The sequence below is a fragment of the Myotis myotis genome, unplaced genomic scaffold (assembly GCF_014108235.1).
Source record: "Myotis myotis isolate mMyoMyo1 unplaced genomic scaffold, mMyoMyo1.p scaffold_m19_p_10, whole genome shotgun sequence".
In the NCBI taxonomy this organism is placed as follows: Eukaryota; Metazoa; Chordata; class Mammalia; order Chiroptera; family Vespertilionidae; genus Myotis; species Myotis myotis.
The window spans coordinates 1,228,857-1,250,605 of NW_023416314.1; the positions used below are offsets into that span (position 1 = coordinate 1,228,857).

Consider the following 21,749-nt stretch of genomic DNA (forward strand, 5'->3'; position numbering starts at 1 on the left):
GGCCTTTTCTAGTTGTCTCCACCTCCCCTTGTCTAGCTGCGGAGGGCAGATCTTCCTGGAAAATGTGCTGCTGGTCTGCACACAGTTTTTTATGCTCATACCCTTTCCCCTCCTCCCTATATCCTTTGCTCCGCCTCCCCCGAACCCCCACCCTGAAAATTCAGTATCAACTGGCAACATGCTGCTAGTTTTCTGCACTAAAAGTTGGCTTTGCTGGAGATGGACCGCAGAGGCCTATTTCCTGTACTTTCAAGGGCATATATCAGCTATTCCATTTGGGACTCTTTCATTAGCTTCTTAAAGGTGAAAACCACCAGTTTTCACGCAGTGGTTCTCAACCTTGGCTGCACATTAGAATCACCTGGGAATCTTTTTAAAATCCTGATTTCTGGGCCTCATCCTCCAGAAATTCTGTTTCTTTGTTACTAATGTTGTGGCCCCACCCCATAACAAAGAAACGGAATTTCCGGAGGATGAGGCCCAGAAATCAGGATTTTAAAAAGATTCCCAGGTGATTCTAACGTGCAGCCAAGGTTGAGAACCACTGTATTAGAGGAATGAGAGTTAAAAATGGAAAGTTATGACATTTCCCCAAAAGCTGAACAGAGTTCAGTTCCCCTCTTGCTTTCATTCAATATCCTGAGATGCCAGGTTGACTAGTGATGAAAGCAGGTACCGTCTATTTCTTTTTCAGAAGAAGGTGAGGCCATCTCTTCACTTCACGGCAAGCTCTGTGAAAACCTCACCTCTTCATTGTCCCAGAGAAGGGACAAACATCAGTGTCTTCCTGCCCCCCATGCTGTAATGGTTTAATCCAGTGGTTCTCAACCTTCCTGACGCCGCGACCCTTTAATCCAGTTCCTCATGTTGTGGTGACCCCCAATTTCATTGTTACAAATTGAACATAATTAAAGCATAGTGATTAATCACAAAAACAATATGTAATTATATATGTGTTTTCTGATGGTCATAGGCGACCCCTGTGAAAGGGTCCTTCGACCCCCAAAGGATCGACCCACAGGTTGAGAACTGCTGTCACTGCACCGTCAACAGCACTTTAATAAACACCAATTCAAGCAGGTGCTGACTTGGTGACCTAGCAGCTCCACCTAAAGGCGCTGTCACCGCGCAGGCCCAGCACATCGGTTCTGATCCGATCCCAGGTTATCTCTGAGCTGTCACAGAAGTCTGTCCTGGGGCACTCAGATGGGCACTCAGATGGGCATTCGGATGGGCACTCAGATGGGCACTCGGATGGGCACTCAGATGGGCTTTCGGATGGGCACTCAGATGGGCACTCAGATGGGCACTCGGATGGGCACTCTGATGGGCACTCAGATGGGCATTCGGATGGGCACTCGGATGGGCACTCGGATGGGCATTCGGATGGGCACTCAGATGGGCATTTGGATGGGCACTCGGATGGCCACTTGGGCATTTGGATGGGCACGCAGATGGGCACTCGGATGGGCATTCGGATGGGCACTCAGGATGGGCATTCGGATGGGCACTCGGATGGGCACTCAGATGGGCACTCGGATGGGCATTCGGATGGGCACTCAGATGGGCATTCGGATGGGCACTCGGATGGCCACTCAGATGGGCATTCGGATGGGCACTCAGATGGGCACTCGGATGGGCATTCGGATGGGCACGCAGATGGGCACTGAGATGGGACAAGCGGCGGGAGTGGAAGGTCCTGGGAAACAGCCGAGGGAGGGAGTGCCCAGGCCCGGGCCGCGGTTCCAGGCAGCAGAGAACCACCCGCCGCGTGGGGGGTCGTGCGCAGGTGCGGCGCGGTCCGGGAGAGCCCTTCCCGCCTCTCGGAACCGCCATCTCACGCGTTTCCGCCGCCACCTGCGCTGCGCCACTTCCGGTGTCACCTGCGCTGTCACGGGCGGTAAACAAGGTGCGCCGCGCGGGAGTCGGGAGACGGGAGACGGTCGGGATGCAGCCGCGGGGAGCCGCTCCAGGCCGCGTCCCGCTCGCGCTGCTGGGCGTCCTGCTCCTTCGGGGTGAGCGCGGGGCGGGGGGCGTCCTCTCCTTCGGGGTGAGCGCGGGGCGGGGGGCGGGGGGCGTCCTCTCCTTCGGGGTGAGCGCGCCGAGCTGGGGGCGGGCGCGGGTCGGGTTCCCGAGAGGGTCTCGGGGCAGGAATGAAGGGGGCGTGGGGGGATGCTCTCTCCCTGCGATCACCACCCCCTCGGCTGGTCCGCACCTTGGGGAGCCCGGGGCTGACCCGCTGGCCGGGCCGCGTGGGTTCGGGGAGGCCCCGGTTAGGGCCCACCGCGGTCTGGTGCGGGTTTCAGGGGCTCGGCTAGGCTGCGGGTTTGCGGGCTCTGTTAGGATGAGGCAGGGGCAGTCCTAGTGTTCAGGAGCTTGTCCCAGGATTTTGGGGAAGAAAAACATGACTTGGTAACTTTATTTTTGGGAGGCGATTATCAGAGCCTAGGAAACAAAACTTTTATTAGTTACAGGAAAGACGCGCTGTTATTTGGTTTTGTAGCAGAGGCGCATTTTGTTGAAAAAGATTTAGCATTTTAATAGCACATTTTTCTAAATACAAGAAAGGGCAGATCAATTCTGTTAGAAGTTTAATGTATAGTATTAACTGATATCAGAAGTACAGTATCCACACTGTGACTTATTCTCAAAATTTGGGTAAGTTTTGCTTTCATGCAGTTCCCAAATTGCAGAAATTTCAATCCAGCTTAATTGTCTAATTTTTACGTTGCAATTATTTGTTGGATTTTTGAAAATATGTATGTGTGTATCTTTCTGGGAAATCCTGTTACTAGAGCTAGCAGGAGAGTGACTCATTACCATGGTAACACATCCCTATGGGTCATGGGAACTTCTGAAGGGGACCTTTAGCATGAAGACTTAAGGTGTGCTAAATCTCAGCACGGAAGGCGGGGAAGTTTTTATTTGTTTGATGAGTAATATTCCTGCTGCCAGCACACTCCCTGATCCCTCCCAGCTGCTGCTGTCATTACAAGCGACCAGTTTTTCAGCTAAATTATTTTGCAACAGAATACTTAGGTTGACCTGTCACTCCTCATAATCCCAGACCCCTCCCACAGTAAGGTTCAAATATTGTCACACTGAGGAAAAAAAAATAGTAGAAATGGTGGGTGGGTTCTTAAACTTGATGCCATTTCACATGTAGTCTGCATCAAATCTGGCAGACCAAATAATTCAAACATTAAAAGCTGATTTTATGATCTGTGTACTTTATGAATTGATTTATCTTTTGCCTTTTAAATATAAGTTGTTTTTTAAAAATATATATTTTTATTGATTTCAGAGAGGAAGGGAGAGGGAGAGAGAGAGAGAGAGAAACATCAATGATGAGAGAGAATCACTGACCGGCTGCCACCTGCACGCCCCACACTGGGGACCAAGCCCACAACCTGGAGATGTGCCCTGACCAGGAATCGAACCATGACCTCCTGGTTCATAGGTGGATGCTCAACCACTGCCAGCTGGGTTATAAATAACTTTTTTTTTTAGATATAATTCACATGCCATACAATTTGTCCATTTAAAGTGTACAATTTGGTGGCTTTTAGTATACTCACAGAGTTGTACAGTCATTAGCACAGTCAATTTGGCATCATTTTCATCACCCCGGAGAGAAATCCCACATCCATGAACAGTCACTCCCATTCCTTCCTTCCCCTCGCTCCTGGCATACGTCAGTCTACTTTCTATTGCTAAGGATTTTCGTTTCTGGACACTTCAGGTAAATGAAATCCTGTAATACGTGGATTTGTGAGTGTAGGCGTGTGTGACTAGCTTCCTTCAATGAGCGTGTTTTCAAGGTTCAGCCTTTAAAAACAATCTTTTGAATCTGTTAGGTGATACCTTTGTTTCATACCATGTTTATTTGTCTTCACTCTTCGAAGATAGGACCCATTGATTTATTAGCGTGCTTGAATTCTCCCTAAGTCATAATGTGGTCCCGCTGTATCAGTTGTCTGAGTACTATAAACTGATTAGGCACCTCAGGTTCTTATACTTATCTCTTTTTCATTTATTTATTTTTTTTACAGAGAGGAAGGGAGAGGGATAGAGAGTTAGAAACATCGATCAGCTGCCTCCTGCACACTCCCCACTGGGTATGTGTCCACAACCAGGGTACATGCCCTTGACCGGAATCGAACCTGGGACCCTTGAGTCTGCAGGCCAACGCTCTATCCACTGAGCCAAACCGGTTAGTCTTTTTCATTTAAATGGGCAGTTTTATGAATCAAAGGCTGATAAATTTATATTTTGGAAAACTGGGAGTACAAAATTGGGAGTTTGGTCATTTAAAAAATTTCTTCCATGTCTAAAATTACTTATGTTTGAGAGAGAGAGACATCAATTTGTTGTTCCATGTGTTTATGCATTCGTTGGTTGATTTTTGTATGTTCCCTGACTGGGATTGAACCTGCAACCTCGGTGTATGGGGACAACGCTCTAACCAACTGAGGTACCTGGCCAGGATAGAATTAAATCTAAAAGAAGCATGAAAGTTACTTAGGGATAGGGAATGAGGAAGACTCCAGACACACAGAAGAACACAAACAAGACATGGAAGCATTAAATAACTTGCCAAGCAAATTTTCTGAAACATGCTTTTACTGGGTTAACTCAGAGCACAAATGTGGTCAGACATCCCTGTGGTCAGGAGGGTGATAGACTGGGGTCCGCTGCCACTGGCTCTCGGAGCCGGGTATGCACATGTCGTCCTAACAGCCTTCGGAGACTTCACCCTTGTAGCTTGAAATTAGCCATGTGGGAATATTTTATCACAGAAATTGTCAAACCCTACATATTTGAATTTTTAATTTTTTTTTTTTTATGGATTTCAGAAAGGAAGGGAGAGGGAGGGTGAGAGAAACATCAATGGTGAGAGAGTATCATTGATCGGCTGCCTCCGGCACGCTCCTCACTGGGGGCCTAGCCTGCAACCCGGCATGTACCTGACTGGGAATCAGACCGGGACCTCCTGGCTCATAGGTCAACACTCAGCCACCGAGCCATGCTGGCCGGGCTTGGATTTTTTTTCCTGTAGCTGTTTACCAGCACACCTCTGGATGGAGTGATTGTTTTAATCCGGTCTGGTCCTGCCCCCACCTCCCAGGCTGGGGTAGGGTCAGTTGCTAGTTACACCTCATTTGCTCTGTTCACCTGGTCCAGTCACTTCCCCGCTCTGCTCTCTCCTCCCTGGAAGGCTGACCCTTCAGAGCCGGGCTCCCTGCCATTGGCTTCCACGTAGGTCTAGTCACTGGGCGGCACTGGCAGGAGGTTGGAGGGCAGGAGGGGAAGACACCAGGGTGTTCCTGCCCTGCTCGCCCCTTGCCGTGGTGCCCTGGCCTGTGTGGCCGAGGCCCGCCATGGCTGCAGCCCCTAGTAGGTGGCCGTAACGCCATCTCTACCCGGCTCTGGTAACAGCATTGTCTTCCTTTGTTCCTTCAGGCTTGGGTGGCCAAGGGCTGTGCCTTTGTCAGCTTCCTTGATCCTTTGGAAAGTCCCTTTGAAAAGTGGCCCATATGCTTTCCAAAATCTCAGCGTTTATGCCTTCTGTGTCCTGCCTGGGCCCTGTCGGCCCGAGGCATCTTCCCCAGGGGCTACATGGGGAAGGGTGGGCATCCAGAGCAAGTCTGTGTATTGTTAGGGAAGGAGAGGAGGGGAAAGGATCGAACTCGCAACCAAGGTCATTCCATTCCACTTGTGCTGCGGGGTGGTATTCAGGGGTATGCCCAGCCACACGTGGGCACCCAGAGGCCAGTCGTGGCTAGCGATACAGGTTGGGGAATCATTAGCCAGTTGGCAGTTGTTGCATCTATAAAAGTGGGCAGGATTATCCAGGAAAGTGTGTTGTATGAAGAACCATGGGCTCAGGGTGGAGCTCTAAGGAACCCCAGTATTAAGGGGTGGGCAGGAAAGGAAGAGCCTTAGAAAGAGATTTTATAAAAATGATCAGAGATGGGGAAGTGTGTGTGTAACACAATCAGTGTGGAGAGTTGGTTGGAGGGAGACTAAAGAGATTCTGGTTGTAACTCTAACCCATATTCTTTGCTCTAAACCAAGGTTGGCAACCTTTTGTAAAGGACAGAGAATAAATATTTTAGGCTTTGTGGCCTCTTGCAGTTAACTGCTCAGCTCTGCTGGAGCAGCACTAAAGCGCCCGGAGACAGTACAGCAGTGAGCCAGTGTGATGTATTTTTGTGGATGGTGTGGGCTGACTTGGCCCATGAGCCATAGTTTGCTGACTCTGCCCTCAATCAGCTACCCGCTTGACATTATCTCTTACATACATCCAAGGCACCTTAAGCTTCTCCAACATAAAACTCGTTTTCTTTCCTTCCAAGCTTGGTACTTTTCTAGTCTTCCCTGAGTGTGTCAGCGAGTGGCAATCCCAAGTCAGCAACCTGAGAGCGTCCTTGACACCTCTCTCTCTCTAGCATCCACATCGTGTCTGTCACCAGTTCTGGCTGATGTTACCTGGAAGGTATCGCCTTCCCTGTCCCCTCCATGCCCATGGCCGCCAGCGTAGTTCCAGCTCCCTGATCCTCACTGGACTGTCGCAGTGGCCTCCTAAGTCATCTTCTCTTTCCTCTTGGCTCCTCCTCATTGTCTTCCCTAGAGCATTCTTACAAATGCAGACCTTGTCATGTCTCTTATCGCTCATTTCCCATGGCTTCCCCTTACTCTAAGAATAAGGACTCAATTTCTAAGGTCCTACATGATCTGGTTCCTGCTTACCTCCTAGCCTCATCTCATCTCATCTCATCTCATCTCATCTCATCTCATCTCATTTCATCTCATCTATGTCTCTCCTGACCACCCCCGCCCTTTGGGTTAAGGCCATACTGCCTGCATCTCAGTTCCCTCATGCTGTGCCTTCTGCCTGGAACACCCTCCCTCTCTCACTTTCTTGCCCTTCAGGACTCATCTCAAAAGTAGCCTTTTCAGGGCTGCCTGCTTAGCCGCTCCCTGCTCCCCACCACACAGGTGGGTTTTCATAGCCACTCTCCTGTCTTTCTTCATAGCACTTACCAAAGTTTGTCATTATGATTTGATTAATGTATTGAATTTCTGTATTTTAAGTTCCAAACCTGGGTGTGTATTTATTTTGCTCACATTTAATTTCTTGCTGAGAAAGTGACACAAAACAGATGCTCAATGAATATATGTTTGAAGGTTGAGCGAATGAATGAGAGAATTTGTCCTGGGAGCTTGGGATAGAGAAGGTCAAGTAGTCGCTGCTGCGGAGACAGCCAGTAAAATCGGGAGAGAAAATTCCTTGTGTTTTGCAGTTGTCAGACCCGATGCCCTTTGCCAGAAGTGGTAGGGGAGTCCGGCTTGGGCTTTCGGGGTCCGGAAGTGGATGGGATGGGAGGAAAGGGAGATGGCGGGTGTCGACCCGGGCTTAGGAAGGAAAGAGAGCAGTAGTTGATAAGGATAGTATTACAGGGCAAGGAAAGGTGATTGTTGTTTTGTTCGTTGTTATTTATTGGTTCGCTTATGTTTCAAGGTGAGAGACTGTGCTTAGAGGCCGAGGGAGGGAGAGCCTGTGCCGAAGGGAGGCTGGAGGCGGTGGAGAGGGCTTTCCGCTGGAGCAGGGCTGTGAGGGAGACGCAGGGCTGCGCAGAGGAGCTGGCTTTGCAGAGGAAAAGGAGGTGGGAAGCAAGGATGGATGCAGGTGTGGGGAGGTGAGCGGAGAAGAGGAGACATTGTCTTCTGAGAGGGAGGGATTTATGGGCACCGAGGGTGAGAGAGAAGGCAGTTTGAAGGGTCAGACAGAGGAGCTGGCCAGGGCTGGTTAGAGGGCCCCGGCTTCATCCAGGGCTCCGCTGGGGGTGGATTCAGGAGTTCCTGCGGTGACTGTCTGTGCAGCGGTGGGAGTTCCTCCATCGGCACGCCAGCCACAGGCCCGGGGCGCAGGGGTTGAGAATGTTGGAAACACTGTAAATGGTGTTTCTCCCCAGAAGAAACTGTCTTTTGAAACAGGATAACCAGCGGTGTGTGCCCTGGAGGAGCACTGTGTACTCGATGCAGTGAGAACATTCAGAAATGCGGGGAGCTGCGTCCGGGCCTTCGGGCGGGAGTCGGGGGGGCTGCTGCTCGACTGGGTTGTGAAGGTCTGTGACCTTGGTGTGATGGGGCGCCCAGGCAGCACTCATAGGGGTGGGGAGATCCTTCGGGACAAAGGCAAGGCATACGGTGTGAACGGAGAACAGTACGTGCAGGAAATGGCAGGACGTTCAGGGCCTGGGAAAGGGGATGGGTGGGGGTGGGTGGGGAGTGGTGGAGAAGCAAAGGTTTGGCTCAGGGCGTCGCTATTTGGATTTTATGCTACAGCCTGATAGAGAATTCTTGGAGGGCTTTGAATGTCTGTGACGTTTATTTTAATGATAATAACCTCCATGGAAAGCTTCTGTTTCAGGTGCTGTGTTGCGCGCTTTGTGGGTATTATTTGATCTCATTGCCTCCTCCCCGCGATCCAGTGAAGTAGGTCTTGTTATTCCCATTTGCCAGCAGAGGAAACGGGCTTGAGCAGATCAGGCGACTGTGATCCAGGTCTTACAGCTAGAAAGTGGGCTAGAAATCGCAGCCCCGATCTGTCTAATTCTAAACCCACACGTTAAAATGCTACATTTATGCTTTAGGAGGAAGGACTGGGGTCCGGGAGAGCGTAGTTTACCCATCCTTTCCCACCTGCTTCTTGAGTGATGCAAGGTGGCTCAAGAGCAAGGTCCCGGAGAGAGCTGGGCGGAGGGATGGAGGCCTTCCAGGCAGCACTGCATCGCAGAGGTATCAACGGCAGAGAGGACGCTGTGGGCGAACCAGAAGTCACTGTCAGTCATCCTCACTGTCATCGTGGGCGGGTCAGGTCTTAGCAGAGTTGTGAGCAGCTCTGGTGTCCTCCTTCCAGAGGAATGTGAACGGACTGGATTGTCTGGAGAGGAGCAGGAAAAGGGCTTGAGGCAGCGGAAGGGCAGGCCTGGCTGGGACTCGCCTGCCTGGGGCCGCCTGCCTGGGAGCGTGGGCAGGACTGAGGCGGCAGCTGTGAGGAGGCTCTGATGGAGCTGGCGCACGAGCTCTGGGCGGGTTGGGCTTCTCGGGCTGTACGTGTCTTAACCCATGTATTCCTCCCGAGCTGCTGGGAGACGTGCTGTGACCATCCCCACAGAGCGAGGGACTGAAGCAGGAAAGTAACTTGCTAAGGCACAGGGCCGGCGAGCCATGGGCCGGGGTGCGCCCCGGCTGCTGCCCGGGGAGCTTGGCTTTGGGGTCGTGTGCGGCTGCTGCCTTCATCCTCCTGCCCTGTGAGCCCAGAGCCTGGGCCGTTGCCTAGAGAAGGAGCAAGACACAGCCCCAGCGGCTTGCTTTCCTCAAAGCTGGCGCCCACGTGGGAGAGAGTCCCGCTCACTGTCCCCGAGGCGGAGGGAGTGGTCAGAAGAAGGGCCCCCTCTTGTGGGGGTGGAGCTTCAGAGCTGGATATGGGAGGTGGTTTTGGAAAGAGTAAGTCTCTAGAGAATTTAAAAATGATATCTTATTTTTACTTTAAAAAATATATTTTTATTGATGTCAGAGAGGAAGAGAGAGGGAGAGGGAAAGAAACATCAATGATGAGAGAGAACAATCCATCGGCTGCCTCCTGCACGCCCCCTCTTGGGGATCGAGCCCACAACCTGGCATGTGTCCTGACTGAGAATCGAACTGTGGCTCCTGGTTCATCAGACACATCAGTTAGTTGCCTCTCCCACTTGCCCCAATGGGGGCTGGGGAACCTGCAACTGAGGTACCTGAGGAATCGAACCCATGACCCTTTGGTCTGCAGGCTGACACTCTAACCACTGGGCAACTGGTCAGGGCTTTTATTTTTACACTAGGGGCCCAGTGCACGAATTTGTGCACCTTGAAAGGAACTGTGGGCCTCGGTGGGCACAGGGGCAGGTCTTGACTCATCCTCTGTGTCCCGTCTGGCCCCTCCTGCCATGGCTCCAGTCCCCTGTCTGCTGGCACCCCCATTGCTGCCACTCCCCTCCCACGTGCTAACATCGGCGGCCCCGCTCACACCTGCTGACAGCGTGGAGCGATTGGGGCTGGTACCAGCAGCAGGTCCGAGTGGGGCCGGCGCCGTCAGTGGGTGCGAGTGGCAACTGCTGCCCCGATCACCCCTCAGGAGCAGGGGAGGTGGAGGAGCCCTCAGAGACAGTCTGGGCCAGCAGCTGCTGCTTCCATCTGCTGACGGCACAAGCGATCGGGACTGGTGCTGGGTGCCAGCAGTGGGTGCGAGTGGCGGCTCCGGCACCGACTGCGGGTGCGTGCAGGGCCGGCTGCGGGTGTAAGCGGGGCCATCACTGGCAGCGGGTGCAAGAGGTGGCTGCCAGTCCCGATTGCCCCTCAGGAGCAGGGGGAGGTGGAGAAGCCCTGAGGGGCGATCGGGGCCGGCAGCTGCTGCTCACACCCGCTGACAGTGCCGAGCGATCAGGGCCGGCACCAGGTGCTGGCAGCGGGTGCGAGCAGTGGCTCTGGCACCAGCAGCGGGTGTAAGTGGGGCCGGCAGTGGGTGCGAGCCGCGGCTCCGGCACCGGCAGCGGGTGTGAGTGGGGCCGGCAGTGGGTGCGAGTGGGGCTGGCGCTGGCAGCAGGTGCGAGTGTTGGGCAGGACTGTAGCATGTGGGAGCAAATAATTTTCAGTAACCACCAGAGGCTCAGCCCAGTGACAGCGACCGGCGCCCCGCCTTGGTCTGGCGCCCCCACTCACCTGCTCCACCATCCCGTCGCAGCTGATGCCCGCCACGTGGTGTGCTCTGCTGCCTGCTGCTGACGCCCGCCATATTCCATGCGCACCCCCTGGTGGTCATTACACATCATAGCGACCAGTTGTTTGGTGGTTCTGCTGTTCGGTCTATTTGCATATTAGGGTTTTATATATGGTAGGTCCTTGGGTTACGTCAGAGATCCGTTCCTATGGTGCGATGTAATGTGATTTTTGCCATAAGTCAGAACCCACCTACATAAGCACCTACGTCACTCACATGGAGCACATACACAGCGGTAATGAAGTGAAACAGTAAGAAAACTTTAAAAGAAAGATAATTCCTGACCTTTACTTGTGGTAAATAAATAATAAAAAAACAAAGCACATATGTACATACGTTGAAATGATGCAACTTTTTTTTTTTTTTTTTATAAACTAGTGGCCCAGTGCACAAAATTCTTGCATGGGGTGAGGGGGTGTCCCTCAGCCTGGCCTGCACCCTCTCCAATCTGGGACCCCCCAGGGGATGTCCGACTGCCAGTTTAGGCCCGATCCCTGTGGCAGTAAGACATCCCTCTCACAATCCGGGACCGCTGGCTCCTAACTGCTCACCTGCCTGCCTGCCTGATGGCCCCTAACCACTCTGCTTGTTGGTCTACTCGCCCCCAACTGCCCTTCTTGCCGGCCTGAGTGGCCCCTACTGCCCCCCACTGCTGGCTTGCTCACCCCCAACTGCCCCCACCCCCGGCCAGCCTGCTCTCCTCCAATTGCCCTCCCCTTCTGGCCTGATGGCCCCTAACCGCCTCTGCCTCGGCCCCGCCACCATGGCTTTGTCTGGAAGGTCTCCCGGTTTAATTAGCATTTACCCTTTTATTAGTTTAGGTGGGAGATGGCGATGTAACCATGAAACGACGTACGTTGAGTCCGACGTAACCCGGGGACTGCCTGTAGATGGATTTTAGAATGCATTAGGTTGTTTTGCTTTCCTCCCCCTGGTTTACTTTTAAGTTTTTCTTTTCTTTAATATATTTTATTGATTTCAGAGAGGAAGAGAAAGGGAGAGAGATAGAAACATCAATGATGAGAGAGAATCGTTGATTGGCTGCCTCCTTTAGGCCCCCCACTCGGGATCCAGCCTGCAACCCAAGCTTGTGACCTTGACCAGAGTTGAACTCGGGACCCTTCAGCCTGCAGGCCGACACTCTATCCACTGAGCCAAACCGGCTAGGGCGCCCTGGTTTACTTTTAGTGGACGTGTGAGTCATTAACCAGCCTTAAGACCGAAAAACCAAAACAAAGCTAGATAGAACCTTAGAGCAGTTTTATATGATTTTTTGAAAAACAAACAAACAAAACACACACACACACACATACACACACACACACACACACACACACACACACACCAAAAAATGAAGTCCTGTTCTTTTTTCCTATTCGCACTGCCGGTGGTTGAGGCAGTGCAGCTGCAGGTTGCAGCCACGCTGTCTGGGGGGAAGTCCCTCAGACCTCAATAGCGACACGTTCCTGGAGGAGTGAGGCGTGGGTGGTGGTGCTGCTGTGGGCTGACCCACTTGTTCGCACCAGTCCAGCCACGCATCAGTGTTTGGGAAAACCCACTTTTACAGTTTCACCCAGCATTCCTCCTACGACTTCATATTGTAAAACGACAAAAACACTGCCCGTGATGGATGCGGATGTCCACGCCTGGTCCCCCGGGCTGGTACGGGGAGGTGTTCGCTGCGATGGTGTTTATGAGAGCCTGAAAAACGATAAGTAGCGCGTTTCTATTGTTCAGTCATCGGTATATTCCAAATGAACACATTTCCAATGTCTGGCTTGCTTTGATCAGGTGTTCACACGGTCCTCACCTTGGAGATTAAAGTGGATGCGCATGTCCGGGGTTACGTCGGAGAGAAGATCAAGTTGAAATGCATTTTCAAGTCGACGTCGTCTGTCACTGACAAGCTCACCATAGACTGGACCTACCGGGCCCCCAGCAGCAGCCGCACAGAGTCAGTAAGTGTGTGGCAAACAGCTGTCCTTGCGTCTCCTGTGCTCCGCAGCCGGGGACCCTTTCACCCCGAGCCCAGGCGCCCCTCCGCCGTCCGTCTCAGACTGGAGGTTGTGCGTCACCTGCCGGACCGTCACTGGGTCACGTGAGGCTGTTCATTCTTCGCTGCAAGAGTTGCAAATAAGGGACAGGAAAAAGCTCGTCCGAAGCTCAGAGGGCATGTGGCTGGAGGTGCTCCCTCCTGGTGGGTTCTGTTGGCCTGGCTTCGCAGCTTTGTTTTCAGGTTCCGTGTGCTCAGTGGTCCTGCAGGACCGGTGGGGAGAAAGGTCCTCTGGGTCCCAGCGCAGGCATCCCTCTCTCACAGCTCACTTCCTGCCGCCCAGGTGGCCTCCGTGGGCGTGTCTGCTCTGGCCCTGTGCTCTGTGGACCCGCTGGCCGCGCCCGTAGTGTAAACCTCAGCACTGATTTAGGTGGCTCCTTTGATGACTGACAGATGCTGTCGGTGACAGATGGTCTGTTAATAGTAGAAGCAGTATCCTTGTGTCACATGTAGACTGCATTTATGGTTCAGATCCCATGTGGAGGTCTAGTTAAAAAGCCCTTTCTCTTGCCCTGGCTGGTTTGGCTCCATGGATAGAGGGTCGGCCCTTGGACTGAAGGGTCCCAGGTTCGATTCCGGTCTAGGGCACGTACCTCGGTTAAAGACTCCTCCTTAGCCTGGGCCCTAGTCGGGGCATGTGCAGGAGGCAACCAATCGACGTGGCTCTCTCACAACGATGTTATTCTGTCTTTTCCTCTCTTTTCCACTCTCCCTATAAAAGATCAATGGAAAAATACCCTCGGGTGAGGATTAACAACAACAAACAAACAAAACTCCCTTGTTATGTTTCCAGCAGCACCCTCAGCTCAGGGTAGCTGCGGTCAGGAATGTGAATGTCAGCTGTGTATAGGACTGTAGTATTGGAAGTCCCTTTAATCTGCTTCCCTGTTTCCTTCATTGGGAAAACTTTCCGATTGATTTTAACGTGTCGCTTGCATTTTGTGTTAGGAGTCCTTGCTGAATGCCAGGGAGCTTGGGGTGAGGCAGGTGGCTGTGGTGAAGGAAACCAGACTGTATTCGTGGTCCTTTTTCCTTTAGACTGAACATAGTTCACTTTGTTTTGAGTGGTTGGAAACCAGGGCTGGCCTGTTTCGCTCTGCCCCCGCGGCCAAAAGTAGGACAGGAGAAGCAAGGGGGATTTTCTTGGGTCAGAAACCTCAGATACAAACAGCAAGGGTTCTTGCGTGGCGCTTCCTGTGAGCTGGTCAGGAAGCCCGTTCACCAGCTTGGAGTTCCTGGGCCTTTAAAGGCACATGAAGTGATGCTGCAGTTACGTCCTGGCGGACTAACCAGGATTACACCTCAGCTGAACTTAGAATTCGAGGCCACATCCATCTGTAAGTGCACAGCAGGCCTTGTTTGGCCAGTAAGGAGTTTCAGACCCTTGCTTTTATGTTGATGCTGATCATCAGCAGTAGGTATTCTTTTTCTTTTTTAATCCTCACCCAAGGATATTTTTCCAGAAAGTGTAAGAGAGAGGGAAGGACAGAGAGAAACATTGAAACACATTGATTGGTTGCCCCCTGCATGTGCTCTGACCAGGGCCTGGGCTGGGGAGGAGCCTGCAACCGAGATTTGTGACGTTGACTGGAATAGAACCCGGGACCCTTTGATCCGCAGGCCGACACTCTGTCCACTGAGCCACACGGGCCAGGGCAGCAGTAGGCATTCTCTATGTCCCTTTGTGGAACACAGCACACATGTTGTTATTTATTAATGCCTGTGTTTCCCACCAGACTGCAGACTCCATGAGAGCAGGGCCTGTGCTTCTGTGGCTCCCATTATCTCCTTTGGCATAGCACACAGTAGGTATGCAGTACGTAGTTGGATGAATGCATGAACAAGGGACCCATAAGTGATTCAGCATCTTCTTTGGGAAGTTGCTCTTCACAATTGGGCAGTGGTTCCGAAGTGGGGAGGTGCCAAGTAAGCAGAGAAAGGGGACAGCCAGACTCCCGCCTGAGACGATCGTGCGGTGTCGCAGGACCTGCCGGGCCACCAGCAGGTGTACGTAGGTGCTTTGCTGGGAAGCGTCCAGTCACCCTCCTGAGGCAGCAGTGTTGTAATTCAGCACACGCCTTACTTCTCTCTGCCCTTGGCCACAAGTAGGACTGAGTGCTGATCATGCATCGGCCGGACGTTTGTTAATTGCCAAGATAGGTAACTTGAGAGAGGCTTGGTTATATTATACCCTCCTGGTGATTTTGAAAATATACAAAAGTCCCCCTTTTTCACTTACTGGCCATGTGCCTTTGATAACTCACTTAGTTTTTTGTTCTGGGCCTTGTTTCCCTTTCTATAAATTTGGAAGAATTATACTTGACCAAAATGTAGTTGTTATGAGGCTCAAATGGGCAAATGCATAGGAGTCATTTGTAAACCCTATAGTGTTAGACGAAGACTAGAGGCTTGGTGCACGAATTTCTGCATGGGTGGGGCCCAACCTGCCCACCCAGGTCCGGCAGATGGGGCTGGGCCGGCAGCGGGGAGGGGTCGCGGATGGTTGGCCGGCCCCACCCCCTGGTCCAACTCCCAGTCGAGGGGATAATTTGCATATTAGCCTTTTATTATATAGGACTAGAGGCCCGGTGCACAAAAATTTGTGCACTCGGGGGGGAAGGGGGGGTCCCTCAGCCTGGCCTGTGCCCTCTCGCAGTCTGGGACCCCTCAGGAGATAACGACCTGCTCCCAGGTGGCAGAGGGCAGGCCCAATCCCTAGGTGCAGCCCCTGGTCGGGCTCAGAGGAGGGCCGATTGGGGAGTTGGGGCACCGCCCCCCGTCATGCACAGAACAGGGCTGATCGGGAGGTTGCGATGCCAACCTCAGTCACGCTCAGGGTAGGGCCGATTAGGGGGTTGGGGCACCGCCCGCTGTCACACTCAAGGCAGGGTCGATGGGGAGGTTGCGGCACCACCCCCTGTCACACACAGAGCAGGGCCAATCAGGGGGTTGGGGCACTGCCCCCTGTCACTCACAGAGCAGGGCCCATCGGGGGGTTGGGGCTCCGTACCCTGTCACGCACAGAGCAGGGCGGATCAGGGGGTTGAGCCACCACCCTCTATCACACACAGAGCAGGGCCAATCAGGGGGTTGAGGAGCTCCCCCCTGTCACTCACAGAGTAGGGCCGATAGGGGAGTTGGGGCACCGCCCCCTGTCACACACAGAGCAGGGCGGATCAGGGAGTTGGGGCACCACGACTGTCACACTCAGGGCAGGGCCGATGGGGAGGTTATGACTCTACCCCGTCACACACAGAGCAGGGCCTGTGGGGGGAGGGGGGTTGGGGCGCTGCCCTCTATCACCCACAGAGCAGGGCCGATCAGGGGGTTTGGGCGCTGCCCCCTGTCACATTGATCCTGGTGCCGGGAGGCCTCGCGGTTCCACTGATCCCGGTGCTGGGAGGCTTATGACCCTTTTACTGTATAGGATAGAGGCCTGGTGCATGGGTGGGGGCCGGCTGGTTTGCCCTGAAGGGTGTCCTGGATCAGGGTGGGGGTCCCCACTGGGGTGCCTGGCCAGCCTGGGTGAGGGGATGATGGCTGTTTGCAGCTGGTCACACACCCTTCAGGGTGGGGGTCCCCACTGGGGTGCCTGGTCAGTCTGGGTGAGGGGCTGAGGGCTGTTTTCAGGCTGGCGAGTGACTGAAGCTCCCAACTGCTCCTTTTTTTCCTTTTTTTTTATTCTGGGCCAGCTCTAGCTCTGGCTCCAGCTCTGAGGCCTCTGCTGCTGAAAGCAGGTATCTGGTTTGTTTGGGTTCTATAATCGAAACACTGTATCAACTCCAGCTCTGAGATCCTGGCTGGCTGAAAGCAGGTTTCTGGGGTTTTGTTTAGCTTCTATATTTGTAACAATGTTTCAAACTGCAAGCTCAGAGGCCGGCAAGGCAGGCGTGGAACGTTGGAGTCCTCCGTCACTGAAGCAAGCAAGCCTCATGTTCACTTCAAGCTGCCTGGCTGCCGGCCGCCATCTTGGCTGGCAGTTAATTTGCATATCTCGCTGATTAGCCAATGGGAAGGGTAGCGGACGTACGGCTAATTACCTTGTTTCTCTTTTATTAGATAGGATTAGATCAGCCCTGGTCCGTTTGAAATGAATAAAACTAAAAAAAAAAAAGACCGTACCCTTTTATGTAATGATGTTTACTTTGAATTTATATTAGTTCACACAAACACTCCATCCATGCTTTTGTTCCGGCCCTCCGGTCCAGTTTAAGAACCCATTGTGGCCCTCGAGTCAAAAAGTTTGCCCACCCCTGGATTAGATGCTACTTTGGAAAAGGGTTTCTCAACTTTGGCACTGCTGCCATTCTGAGCTGGAGGACATTTTGTGGTGGAGGCTCTTCTATGCAGCATAGGATTTTATTTTATTTTTGTTTTTAAATCTATTTTCTTATTGATGTCAGAGAGGAAGGGAGAGGGAGAAAGAGATAGAAACATCCATGATGAGAGAGAATCTTTGATCGGCTGCCTCCTGCACGCTCCACATGGGATTGAGCCTGCAATTCAGGCATGTGTCCTGACTGGGAATTGAACTGTGACCTTCTGGTTCATAGGTTGACGCTCAATCACTGAGCCACGCCGCCAGATTCTGCCCTCCATCCACTGTCCCCCCGTTGTGACAAACAAAACTGTCTCCAGACATTGCCCGGTGTCCCCCTTTGAGAGCTCCTGCTTCAGGACTTGAGGGAGACATCGAAGAGGCTCCAGGGTACGGGGGAAGTCTTCCGTCAGGTCTGCCTTCTGTTTCCTTGGCCCTCTTTGAACCTACAGGATAGAGGCAAACCAAGTATAAAACAGTGCTCAACGGAGAAGACCCCCGACACACCTGTATTTACTTGAGACCTCTAAGCTTTCCATTGTCATTGTGTTTTTCAAATTAACTGTTTCTCTCCTGTGCTGCTTTCTTAGATTTTCCACTACCAGTCCTTCCAGTACCCCAGCACCGCAGGCACGTTTCGCGACCGGATCTCCTGGGTCGGAGACGTGTACAAAGGGGACGCGTCCATAAGCATAAGTAATCCCACCACCAGGGACAACGGGACCTTCAGCTGTGCCGTGAAGAACCCCCCAGACGTGCACCATAACATTCCCACGACGGAGCTCACAGTCACAGAGAGGGGTGAGCCTCCTCCGGCCCCTGAGGGGTTCACAGTCAGAGAGAGGGGTGAGCCCACCGCCCTGAGGGCTGGGGCTGCGCTCTGGGGAGAGGCCGTGACAGCGGAGCCACCTGTCTTAAGCCAGTTGAGTTGTCCATCAGGATGCACTCTTTAATCTTTATTCTGCAAACTGACGTTTTTCTTTTTCCTTCTTTTGTGAATCCTCACCCGAGGACATGTTCCCATTGACTTTTAGAGAGAGTGGGAGGGAGGGAGGGAGAGACAGAGAAAGAGAGACATTGATGTGAGAGAGATGCATCAGAGAGACGCATCGATTGGTTGCCTCCCCCAGGAGCCCTGACTGGGGCCAGGAATTGAGCCTGCAGCCGAGGCATGAGCCCTTGACCAGAATCGAACCCAGGACCTTGCAGTCCGTGGGCCGATGCTGTATCCACTGAGCCAGACCGCCTAGGGCCAAACTGAAGTCTTTCTTCAGATATTGTCATAGTTTCTCCATTTCTCTTTGTTGTTTTAGACTTCAGGTGACCAGGGGTCTTGTGGACAATGTGTGACAAATCCTGAGTAAACGGAGGGTGGTTATCTCTGTGAAGTAGCAGTCATCTGATTTCCCTAATGTGTTCTCTCCCTCAGTGAAGAGACATGTGCTTGCCTGGGTCCTGAAGAGGCCCCCCCGCCCCGTGGTGAAGGGCCCCCCGCCCCGTGGTGAAGGGCCCCCCGCCCTGTGGTGAAGGGTCCCCCCCGCCCCGTGGTGAAGGGCCCCCCCGCCCCGTGGTGAAGGGCCCCCCCGCCCCGTGGTGAAGGGCCCCCCCGCCCCGTGGTGAAGGGTCCCCCCCGCCCTGTGGTGAAGGGCCCCCCGCCCCGTGGTGAAGGGCCCCCCCGCCCCGTGGTGAAGGGTCCCCCCCGCCCCGTGGTGAAGGCCCCCCCCGCCCCGTGGTGAAGGGCCCCCCCGCCCCGTGGTGAAGGGCCCCCCCGCCCCGTGGTGAAGGGTCCCCCCCGCCCTGTGGTGAAGGGCCCCCCGCCCCGTGGTGAAGGGCCCCCCGCCCTGTGGTGAAAGGCCCCCCCGCCCCGAGGTGGAGGGTCCTCCCGCCCCGTGGTGAAGGGCCCCCCGCCCCGTGGTGAAGGGCCCCCCCGCCCTGTGGTGAAAGGCCCCCCCGCCCCGAGGTGGAGGGTCCCCCCGCCCTGTGGTGAAGGGCCCCCCGCCCCGTGGTGGAGGGCCCCCCCGCCCCGTGGTGGAGGCAGCACCTTTGTGCTGTGAAGACCAGCAGTTGCCTTTCGGTGACAGGAGAACAGGCTAAGGACTCCCTTTTTATCTGCCTTGCTTCCTGGGGACGAGTGGCAGCCCAGCCCTCGGCTGAATTTGAACCGAAGGCTTAGAGATACAGGACTATGTGATTTTTCTAAAGACAATCACCCATACATTTTAAAGACCTGAGCACCTTCCTCCTGGTGGTGGGAGCAGAAGTGACACAGTGTCTCTGGAAGACAGCTGGCAGTGTGAATCGGGTGTCTTAACGGTGTGCACTCTTCCATCTAGAATTCTGTTTAAAAAGTTACCTTAAAGAAATAGAGCTCAACATAAAGGTTTATGTACAAGGATGATCATCATGTCATTCATAACTTCAGAGAATGGGGGTGACTTGAATGTTCGGCACTCGAGGGCTGAGTCCGTAAACTACACAGGGCGATAGAATACTACGCAGCCATTAAAAAGGTCTCGCCTGGCGGTGTGGCTCAGCAGCTGAACGTCGACCCAGAAACCAAGAGGTCACCAGTTCGGTTCCCGGTCAGGGCACATGCCCCGGTTGTGGGCTTGGTCCCCAGTGCAGGAGGCAGCCGATTGATGATGTTTGTCTCTATCTCTCTATCTCTCTCCCTTCCTCTATCTCTAAAAGCCAATAAAAAAATATTTTTACAAAAGGTCAGATGTGGAAGGAATCTTTACTGACATATAAGGTACTTGTGTAGTAAGTAACGAGGGGTTGGGAATGATACATAAAATACGACTCACACTTTTAAAAACATGCACTGTCCTCCCTATTGCAGACCCTAGTCACGTGTCCTAGGAAGAAGATGGAATGGGTAGATGACAAAGCGTTACTCTAGGTCAGTGATGGCGATCCTATGACACATGTGTCAGAGGTGACACGCGAACTCATTTTTTTGGTTGATTTTTCTTTGTTAAATGGCACTTAAATATATAAAATAAATATAAAAAATATAAGTCTTTGTTTCACGATGGTTGCAAATATCAAAACATTTCTCTATGTGACACGGCACCAGAGTTAAGTTAGGGTTTTTCAAAACGCTGCCACGCCGCGCTCCGAAGGCCGCCGTCACTGGCCTCGGTAATAGGGCTCCGGGTAAGTTTTTACCCGTTTTGCATGTTTAGTTCTTACCTTCCAGCCTGTTGAATCTATTCCTTTTGTTACGAGGAAAGTGTGAGTGCAAAAGTGAGACCCACCTCATGTGAAAGGAACACGCCTGCAGGGCCTCCCCTACCTGCTCCTCCCGCAGGCTTCGGCACCGCGCTGTCCTCCGTGGCCCTCCTCTCCGTCCTCGTCTTCGTCCCCTCGGCGGTGGTGGCGGCTCTGCTGCTGGTGAGAATGGTGAGGAAGTCTGCGGGGCTGAGGAAGAGGAGCAAGTCCGGCTACAAGAAGTCGTCCATCGAGGTTTCAGATGAGTAAGTGCAGCCAGAGCCCCGAGCGGTGCACCCTAACCCTCTCAGATCCCTGCCTTGCGGACGGTGCCAGGCCCCTGCATCCTACTTTTCTTACTCCCAGCTAAGCTTAGTTCTGCTGGTGAAATGTCCCTTTTTTTTTTTAAATATATTTTTTATTATTGATAGTATTACAGTTACCTCCTACCCCCCCCCCCCCCCATTGGGCTATGCATTTAAGTGTGTAAGTCCTTGGGTTGGTCTCTTCTCGCCCGCCCACATTCGGTGTGCCAGTTGTTCCAGGCCTCCTGCTTCGGGTCTCACTTGGTTGGTCAAGTCCTTTTCATTAGGTCCCGCAAGCAGTGCAACCACGTGATGTTGGTCTTCTCGGTTTGGCTTATGGACTCTCCTCTCGAAGAGGCCAGTTCTGGGGAGCAGTACTGGACGGGAGGCTGGAAGTGAAACCTGGGGCAGATCTGGGGAAAGATGGGGGTGACAGCAGGTACGAGCTTCCTGCTCTGGAAATCGGACGATGGGTCCTTTGGTTCTGAACTTAAATTGTGAAGTAGATGCCTCGTTCCTTCAGAATCAGCAGGATTCCCACAGCCGCCGTGTTCCCGGCCACTTCCCATGCGCTCCGCGTTCCAGCCACAGCCAGCTTCTGTCTTCTCTCAGCAAGCTGCACTCCGGCCCCGTCTCCCGCCACACCCTCCTCCCTCCCCTGGGTCCCCTCCTCCTTTCCCTCTTTTGCTGGAACACTCTTCCTTCCCTCCAAGACCCAGTGGAACCGTCCCTTCTCTTGAGTTTTCCTGAGTCTCGAGGAGGAGTCACTCCTCTTTGCTCCACAGCAGTTACCTCAGCCCGTTCAAACCCTGGTGGCCTTGCATGAGCGCGAGCTTCTGCGGCTCAGCAGGCCTCTCACCCAGGAGGCGGGACGCTCCCAGGGGCTGTGCTTTAGCGATGGCCTTGTCCCCGCCCAGCACGAGGCCTCAGGCACGCCTGGTGCCCGGACATTTCTACAGGAGTGGCTGTGACCAGCTCCCATTTATTGAGCACTTACTATGTGCCAGGCACTGTGGTATGTGTTCGATGTGTATTTAT

General features: G+C 53.2%; 1 protein-coding gene across 5 annotated transcripts in view; it reads left to right on the top strand.

Moving 5' to 3' along the window:
- The first annotated feature begins 1,476 nt into the window (after positions 1 to 1,476).
- Positions 1,477 to 21,749, top strand: part of LOC118664243 (junctional adhesion molecule-like) — a 62,200-nt gene continuing 41,927 nt past the window's right edge. The window contains exons 1-4 of one of the 5 annotated variants that reach the window (XM_036324147.1): positions 1,477 to 1,909; positions 12,614 to 12,780; positions 17,784 to 17,994; positions 20,507 to 20,672. In XM_036324147.1, the coding sequence (XP_036180040.1) occupies positions 1,492 to 1,909; positions 12,614 to 12,780; positions 17,784 to 17,994; positions 20,507 to 20,672 (962 nt within the window). In that variant the 5' untranslated portion in view covers positions 1,477 to 1,491. The other 4 variants (XM_036324148.1, XM_036324153.1, XM_036324154.1 and 1 more) reach the window with 4 other exon arrangements.